Here is a 9,519-nt window from a genome sequence, read left to right as displayed (position 1 = left end):
CTCCAGTCGGCACTCAAGACCCCCGCCTTCCCCAAGAAGCGCAGCTTTAACCACCCGTCCCGCCCCTACCGCCCTCCTCCAGCCCCTCTAGCACGTGCTCCTCCGGGCACCACAAAACCTCACTTCCGGCAGCGGGGAAATAGGAGGAGAAGAGGAGACGGCGGGGAAGATGGGGGGGAGAGAGAGAGAGAGAGAGAGAGAGAGAGAGAGAGAGAGAGAGAGAGAGAGAGAGAGAGGAGGAAGACTCAGCAGCGCGCCTGCGCGAACTTCCCTCTCAAGCTGGAGGCATACTTTTTTTTTTTTTAACCCCCAATCCATCTCGCGCCATTTATATATACTCTCAAAAAAAAAAAAGACACGCCCACTTCTTCTTCTTCTCCCCCCCCCTGCTTGGCCCCACCTACCCCTCCGAAACTCGCCAACCAGCGAGCGAGCCTTTTAGGCAGGCAGGGAGGCGCGCGCGCACACACGCACGCACGCCCCTCAGCGGAACGCCTGCGCCCTCGTGGGCTCGCGGCGCGCGCCCGTCCGAGGGGCGGAGGGAGGGAGGGAGTGACGAGGGGGGGGGGCGATTCCTTTTCCCCCTCAGCGCCCGTGAGGCGGGTCCGGGGCGTGAGGGCGGCGCTGCTGTTGCCGCCGCCGCCGCCGCTGCCGCTGGTTGGGAAGCGGGGGCGTCCGCCGCCGGGCTTTGGGCTCGGCTTCCCTCACAGAGGGGGCCCTTCGGCTGAGGGAATGTGAGGCGAGGAAGCGGCTGCTGCAGGCTGCGAAGAAAATATATAAAATTAAAAAAAAAAAAAAAGGTGGGGGGGGGGGGGCGCGGCGGTCGCCTCAGGCTTCTCCAGTGCGGGGACGGGCGGTGCGTCGGTCCCCTCAGGGGAGGAAAGAACGGGCGGCGCCGCCTCCTCGTCCTCCTCGGTCGTTTCCTCGCCTCTCTTCCCGCCATGAAGAAGTTTTCTCGGATGCCCAAGTCTGACGGCACCGGCGGCAGCCCCGGAGGCATCGGCGGTGCACCGGCGGCTGTCGGCGTCGGTATCGGAGGCGGCGGCTCGGGCTCCCTGTCGGTGGGCAGCAGCAGGGTCTTCGCCGTGGGGCGCTTCCAGGTCACGGTGGAGGAGGTGCTGGCCGAAGGTGAGCGGGGAAGGCTTACCCACCACCGCCGGGGCCTGAAAAAAAAAAAGAAAGAAAAAGCCCGACGCCGCTTTCCTTCCCTCCAGTCCTCGCTTTTTCTGCCGACCCGAATCATCTCCCGGTTATGACAGGCGGGGAGAAGGGGGTGGTGGGTGGGTGGGGGCCCTTACCTCGCTTCTCTCCCCGGACGAAAGGCAGAAGTTGCCGACTACGTGGGCTTCCCTTCCTCCTCCTCCTCCCTTCCCGCTTCTCCCTTTGCTCTCCGGCGCTGCCGTAGGAAAAGCCGGGGTTGCTGAGGCGCAAAGCCTTGGTTTCTTGCCCCCCCCCCCCACACACACACTCCCGAAGGGTTGGCCTAGGGGTGTGTGTGCCTGTGTGTGGGGTTGGTGTGTGTGTGTGTGTGTGTCTCCCTGGGAAGCGAGCACAAACCTCATGCATTGGGGTGGGGGCTTAGGGGAGGGGGATAGTAGGGAGGCGTGGGTGGGGTTGGGGGGTGTTCGAGGCCAGGTGCTGGGGAGAGGGGTGGGGTCGGTTCCCCCAAAAGGGGAAACGATTCGGGTAGAATCGAATGGGTATCTTTATGAACAGCTGTTGGGGTGAACTGAAATGTTGGTTTATTGTAGTCGTGTTTGAAGGGGGTCTCTTTCTCTGTGCTTCCTGCAAGCGATGTTGGTCCTGAGGATGGAAAAAAGATGCTCGTTTGGAAGGGGGAGGACGGGTAAAGGGAGGAGGAATCTCTATCTATCTATCTATCTATCTATCTATCTATCTATCTATCTATCATCTACCTACCTACCTACCTACCTACCTACCTACCTACCTACCAACCATCTATCTATAGTAATCAGATGTTTAGATTGGGTTTGGCATTTTTATCCACAATTTAGGCTATCAAGGACCCGACATAGGCAGTTTGTTATATTCAATTTTAAGCTGTCTGTCTGTCTGTCTCTCATCTATCTCATCTCACTTTCATCTCCGCCCCCCCCTCTCTCTCTCTCCTCCTATTTCATCTCATCTCTCCCTTCCTTCCTTCCTTCCTTCCTTCCTTCCTTCCTTCCTTCCTTCCTTCCTTCCTTCCTTCTTTCATCTATCTATCTATCTATCTATCTATCTATCTATCTATCTATCTATCTATCTATCTATCTCTATCATCTATCTGTCAGCTATGTTATCACAAGGCAATGAACATATGTAATACTTCCGTCTCTTGTTTTCCCCACAGGAAAAACCTCTGTGAGGTGGGTTGGGCTGAGAGAGAGAGAGAGAATGAGTGAATGGCCCAAAGTCACCATTAAGCCTGTCGATCAAATAAATATAAAAGCTTGTTTTCTTTTTGTTTGACATGGTCAGAGGCCGTCAAGGTCCACTTTAATGGTTTACATTCATCATGTGAACCTCTGTACATAGGGGTTAAGGGTATTGTAAATCCATTGGTAATCAGCTCAAAATTCTGGGCCATAACTATTATTGTTCAGGGTGGTTATAACTTATAAATGACTTATAGGGTCTGTTTCTCCCTGAATGGTGTATAGAGATGCAGATACAAGATAACAAATTAAGCACTGGTGATAGGTATGTGAAAATATAGCTAAGCAAAATGACTGAATTTTATGAGCTGTTTGCATTCTAAAGTTAAGAAATTCATTTTCATGATTCATCTAAAGGCTGCTCATCAAGATAGTCAAACACTGAATAACAGCAGAAAGATTATATACTTATGGGCCTATCACTTGCAGAAAGGTCCTTGTCATATTTGTATATATAAATAATTTTATTTAGAGGGCACTTGACCAATGTCACTGTCTATACAGATCTATACAGGGATGCTGGTAACATAACAATAAGCCATTTGTTAACAACACTATGAACTTGGCCTGAAAGCAGGTTTGTAACTAATACAATTAGTTCAGAAGAAGTGTTACATGTTCAGATTTCCCAGCCTCCGGATGGTCACATGCTGCACCAATTTAAATTTCCAAGCATTCTTCAAAGGCAAATGTACATGAAGTACATTATAATTGTTTTGTTTGGCTGCAAATGATTCCTACTGTTGAACTTTTGCATGTTTAAAATAACATGTGTTTGGGGGAAGGGAGATTCCTGCTGCGGGAAGGGGAATTTTTGCTGTAGGTTAAAGTGGTATTCAAAACAAATTTAGTATTTTTAAGGAAACAGCATGACTTTATATAGTGTAGTAGTTGAATGCAAAGGAGAAATATTTTCCACATTTATGAGTTTCACTAATGACTGTTTTCTACTCTTATTTGTAATTAAAATAAAAGGATTTGTCCTGAAAGAATGGTTTGCTTTTCCTATAAATAAAAACATGAGAGATTGCATCTAGTTTGTAGCGTGATTAATACATTTGTAAGATAATTGGGAATTTTAAGGAATTGTAAAAACTACAGCCCCAAATCTGATGCTCTTCAAATATCACAAAATACTTTATTTTTGTTTTTGTTGAAACGGAATAAGGCAGCTTTCACTTTGGAAAGTTTTGCATACAGCACTGTAAATGATTTCAGATATAAAGTTGACAGTGGAAAAAAGATGTACAAGGTGATTTGTGGGCATAGGTTAATGATATATTTGATAAAAGGAGAGGGAGAGAGAGAAAGAAGGTGCTTTGCAGTCAGATACATTGTGCCTGGATTTTTTTCTCGGAGATAAAACTTGCAGATGTATTTAATTATTAGGATATGCTGGTTAGTTTATATATGTTGAAAACCTAAGTGTTTTTGGTATTTCTTCTAAATATTTAGGAATAAATAATGATTCTTATGGAAGAGGTACCCCCTTTCCCCATAAGGCAAATTGTAAGTGTAATCATTTTCTCAACTGTATAAAATAACCACAACAATGCTGCCATTAGAAACTGCATTCTTCAGAGGTTTGTCTTATTGATCTTCCACTAGAATGTTCAAGACTCTTTATAAACAGTATTTATCTGGAACATAAATTCATTATTAGATAACTTCTAATATTTGTTATAATCTAGTGGTCACATTGAGAATTTTGAAGTGAACTGAAATTGCAAAATGGTTGCTGGGAGGCATTGCCTATTCATAATGTGGATCATAAGGGTCATAATGGGATACAAAGCATTAATTTATATAGAATATTACTGCCACTCATTTTCTGCTGTTCTTGTTTATTCTTGCCCTTTTTCAGAGGAAGGGGGTATAATAAAAAGAAATACTAAGTTACAGCCATACCATAAAACCTATGTGGGTCCATGTGGGGACTGGAAACGCTTCTGGAAATAAAGATGATGTTGGAGGCTAGCACTTCACTTTGCAGCCTGGTAACCTCTTTTATAATTCAAATAAATATACATACATACCCATCATACTATGATAGTGTGATGCAAAGTGTACAATATGAGTGAGAAGTTATAGTTTTGGTTAATCAAGGCTTTCACATAGTACTTTTAAGTAAGATAACAAATAGGGATGATGAACTTAAGTTATATTCAGTCTGAATGCAGCATTTTATACTAATTATAAGAGCACACTACCAATCAAAACTGATTGGTAGTATGCTCTTATAATTAGTATAGAATGCTGCATTCAGACGGAGTATAACTTAAGTGGTATATTTTAGCCAGTATGCCGCAAGCAGAACCAAAACCCAATTTACTAAACTGTCCTTTCACTTTTCTATGCAAGGTAAGTGTTGCCTGCATCCTGCTAACAAGAAAGTGTGAGTACAGTGTACCTGGTTAGAAAGTCTGATAAGAGGCTGTATCTGTGAATCTATTGTTTCCATTGGACTGTTGGAATTAGATAATCTTTTTAATAGAGTAAATATGTCATCTTAGGTAACCTGCTCCAACTTTGAACTCTGTGTGTGTGTGTGCATAAGTGTGTGTGCATGTGCCTTTGAGTCAGTATTGACTCCTTGTGACTTCTTGGACAAGTCTACAGTTTTCTTGGCAAGATTTCAGAAGTGGCTTGCTATTGGCTCCTTCCTAGAGTTGAGAGAAGGATTGGCCCAAGGTCACCCAACTGCCTATATGCTTAGAGTAGAACTAGAATTCCTGGTCTCCCATTTTCTAGTTTGGTGTCTTAGCCAGTACATCACACCTGCTCTCTAGCATGTTTATTTTTCCTTATTTCGATCAGGTACCAATTCTTGGAAACTGCATGGACAAATCCTTGCAGTTTTCCTAGCAAGGTTTTTCAGAAGTTGTTTGCCATTGCCTCCTTCCTAGGGCTGAGAGAAGGAGATGGGCTGAAGATCATCCAGCTGGCTTTGTGACTAAAGTGGACTAGGATTCACCTTAATCACTAAACCAAATTGAAGAACCCTTTGGAACTGGTGAATTAATGTTGGGCCAATCCCATTTCTCTCAGCCCTACTTGTCTCAAGAATGATAGTTGTGGGAAATAAAATGAAAGAGGAAACAATGTCTTAAGCTCCTGGAGTAAAAGCAAGGTATAAATGTCTGTAATCCCTAAGTAGTTGTACAATATATTTGAGAAGGCATATATTGAGAAAAAGCTGTCTGTAGCTATTCATTTAGGGATACCAAGAAGGCAGTTGTTACTAGAGAATGATGTTGAAGGTAGTAACTCCCATATCTTTCTCAGGTTTGCTGTTTGAAAAAAAGACATGTATTGTTGACCTGAATGACAAGGAACTGAATGACTGTTAGTACATTTTAGAACATTTATTTGCCGAGCTGGAATGTAACAGGCTGGGGTAAACTGATTCAGCATATGTATGAATTTAGTTATCTAAATTGACCTGGGGCAGTCACTCTCTCTCAGCCTAACTCACCTCACAGGATTGTTGTGAGGAAAATAGGAAGAGGAAGGTGTGTTGGATATATTCATCACTTTGAGTTATTTAAGTGAGATATAAATAAATAAAGTAAATGATAAGACAAATTTTCAAGTAAATATGCTGGATGGAAGGTGTTTAGCTATACATGTCAGTAAATACAATCCAGCTGCAGTCAACCTTGTAAGCCGTTAAGTGACAAACACTATTTGCACAGAAGAAAATACTTTTGCTGTGTACACATCAATGTACTCTATGAACATATCAATAATTTCCGTATTTCACTGACCACAGTTTTGTTGTTGCATTAGTGAGTTTGATGTTATCAGTCATGGGAAATGGAAAGCTGCCGATAACTAGGGTGTGTGGTTTTTCACTCCTAAAGGCAGGGGTTCTTGGTATTTCTGGTATTGTATCTCACTAAAATAATACATTTGTGTGATTCCTAAATAGTGCTAGTGACAACAGCAAAAGCAATGATAAGTACAACAGTAATAGCTGTTGAAAGAATGAGGACTTTTTGCTGCTCAAGTTGCTGCCTCTGTCTTCCCTGATCAGCTGGTTAGGATGGTGGGATTTGAGCTTTTCCCTGGTCAGATTGGGAGGAATGTTGTTGCGGAAGTCTCTGAGGCATGGCAGCTGAGAAAGGATGCACTTTATGTGCGTGTGCCTCATTGAGTGAAAACGTCCCGAGGGGCAGTTGGCTCAGCTTTCCTTCCACCAAGTTTCTGCTCAGCAACTTTGAGATTATTGTTCCAAGAAGCAAGGAGGGGAAGGCATGAGGATGGAGCAAGGATCATGAAGAGAAAGAGTTGAAGGAGGGAGAGAAAGAGAGAGAAAAAGAGGTCAAAATAAAAAGTGGAAAAGGCCTCTCTGGAAAGTGAGAATTCACCACTTGCTATCCTATGGGAATTTCTTGCTATCTAGATCCCCTAGTCAGTCCTTCTGCTAGTTTCAGCCTGGTGACCAATAGCTCTGGCAATCCTCCTGCTATAAAATGGATTTTAGAATAGCCCTTCTAGTCCACAGGAGCAAGTTTAGGGGTGTGTATGTGTGAAGGTACTTCTGGAATCTGGATTTGGATGCCCTTTGCCGTAGGAGGAAGGTAACTTGTCAGTTTTAGTGCATTCAAGGCGCTTGAAGAACGTGACAACTTGTATGGCTAGCAGAGAGACATGGCAGAGACTAGACAGCCACAGAGATGATGACATTGAAGAAACAATGGCGACAGCTGCAAAAATACAATAGAGTCCAACATTGTGGTAGAGTCTGTTTTCTGACCTTATCTTAAAGGGCTGTGGAGGAAGAGCCTGAAGTGTTGTGGCAGGAAGGAAGATGGGACTTCTGAAATGTTGGATATCTGGCTTTATAGAAAATGGAGACTGAAGAGCAAGGGGCTTTGTAGCAAATGCTTCCAGATACCCTGAATCCTTTTATTAGCAGCAGTAGCTGCCAAGCATTAGTGGTAGAAATAGCCAAATGAACATGCCATTTTTACCAGTCACTATTCATAGTGATGTGTTTGGCGCCACGGTTTTTCTCAGAGGTGCCTTTGAGAAAGCACATAGCCTGAACCCTAGTCTGTGCTTCTGCAGCCTATCACCAGTCATCCTTTCTGTATTCTCCACAAGTTAGAACTCCTATGCTCCCTGCTCACTCATCCTTGAACCTTCAGGCCACCCAGAAATTTTGTTATAACACCCAGAGTATTGCGGCCCCTTGTTCTCAGCATGAAACTAAGTATAATGGTGACCCACCTTAAATGGATTTTTAATGGTATCAGAAAAAAATACAGTAATAGCAATACATGGCTTTTCTCAACAGACTGATGTATTTGGTTTTTCACTTTTCTCACGCTGTTCTTTGTTTATAAAAGGGGATTTTTTTGGATCCAAGCATAGTACCACACACACCCTGTCCATTCGGATGAATTATGGGCTCAGACTATGCATTCTTTATGTGAGCAAAATAAGTTTGTCCTTTTGGATGGGATTTAATCTTTGCAAAAACCACAGATATAGATACATTTCTTGGTCATTCCAGGAACAAAATATAAATCCTGGAATGAATCTTTAGGATTTCGTAAGCAGTAGATAGGAAACTCAGATAGGAAGGGTAGAAATATAGGTATTTAAGGATTATGGGGATTGAAGTTCAGTGTATCTGGAGAACAAGCTTGCCAGACTGGCTATAACTTTCCCATTTGTATAAGGAGTTATTCTGCTAATGTTGACTGCTACTGTCACTGCAATTTTTGTAACTTGTCAGCAACATGACCTGATATAATAGTGAAAGCTAAGCAGCATTGCATTTCATATTGATCTGGTTGGAAGCTGATACTCAGATATTTAGACAAAATATTTAGACAGGCTTATTGATAAGTTGATGATATTTGCATAAGGCACTTTAATAAGTCATTTGGGGTATAAAAGGTAGGTAAGGCTTAATGTGATATTCCAAAAATTAAGACTTAGCAGATACTATGACTATAAATGCAAAATTGGATGCAAGTATTTCTTTAAGATCAAAGCAGCTCTTTGTGTATATTTAGTTGGGGAAAGAGGTTTAAAATTTCCCCAGGGTGCCATATCTTTTAAAATTGCTTCATGGTCTACAGTACTATTTTTAGGAGGGCATATGTAGGCATAATATCTATTTTCCTTATCATTGATGGGTAAATTTATATAGGGCAATGATTTTAAATTTGAAAAGAAATGGGATTCCCAATCTATTTACCTCACCTCTCGCAATCGCTTGTTTGAAAAAATTTCAAATTTTCTTCTTGATAAATTGCGATTTATCAAGAAGAAAAATGCAAAATGCCTATTTAACATAACTATATTATTCCAAGACACTGGCTGGATTTGCCTCTGTTTCTCATGATAAAAAAATACAGACTAGGAGATTTTAGGCTTATTTGCTCAATCTCCTTTCCTCCTTGAGAAATGTATTTATCCATTTTACAATATTTATATGCTGCCCATACTTTGACTAACTCAAAATAATAATAACTTCACTAATACAATGTCAATAAAAATTACTGTAGCAATTAAATTTTCAGTCCTGTTTTGGATGATTTAGCATTATGCATAATTTAAACCATTCATCCCAACTATATTTGCTTCAGTGGCGCCAATGTGCTACCCTTTGTTTGAAAGTCTATGGAGATTCTCAGTCATCCAGGTCATGGTGGTCCCAAAGGTGCTTTCTCAAGAGGCAGCTGGACTTTCTGGTATTTTTTTATTTGAAGACTTTTCAATTCTCATCCAAGAAGCTTCTTCAGATCTGAGCTGAAGAAGTTTCTTGGATGAGAAGCAAAACATCTTCAAAGAAAACACCAGAAAGTCCAGTTGCCTCTTGGAAAAGCAGCTTTGGGATCTTTGCTTGAAAGTTGATTTCCACTTTTAGGCATGGGTAAAATGACTGTCTGTAGCTAATAAAAAATAGCCCCATAGCTGAACTCCTTGTGTTCAGGAGGAAGACGGGAAGGGAAATTTAAATCTCTGGCTGTGTTCTATTTCTGCCCATCACATGGCTGATTCTGATGATTTGCATGTAAGTGATTTATTATTACTATGAAGGTCCAGATATTGATATAATAAA

At 42.3% G+C, this 9,519-nt stretch overlaps 1 protein-coding gene across 2 annotated transcripts in view; it reads left to right on the top strand.

Annotated features, from left to right (window-relative positions):
• Positions 1-579: 579 nt before the first annotated feature.
• Positions 580-9,519, top strand: part of BMP2K (BMP2 inducible kinase) — a 53,835-nt gene continuing 44,895 nt past the window's right edge. For both annotated transcript variants that reach the window (XM_070948414.1, XM_070948413.1), the window contains exon 1: positions 580-1,128. In XM_070948414.1, coding sequence (XP_070804515.1) covers positions 942-1,128 — 187 coding nt within the window. In that variant the 5' untranslated portion in view covers positions 580-941. The remainder of the gene's footprint in view (positions 1,129-9,519) is intronic.

Source organism: Pituophis catenifer, unplaced genomic scaffold (genome assembly GCF_029215685.1).
Source record: "Pituophis catenifer annectens isolate HBS135680 unplaced genomic scaffold, rPitCat1.0.hap2 SCAF_8, whole genome shotgun sequence".
Taxonomy (NCBI): Eukaryota; Metazoa; Chordata; class Lepidosauria; order Squamata; family Colubridae; genus Pituophis; species Pituophis catenifer.
This window is presented reverse-complemented; position numbering and strand designations above follow the sequence as displayed.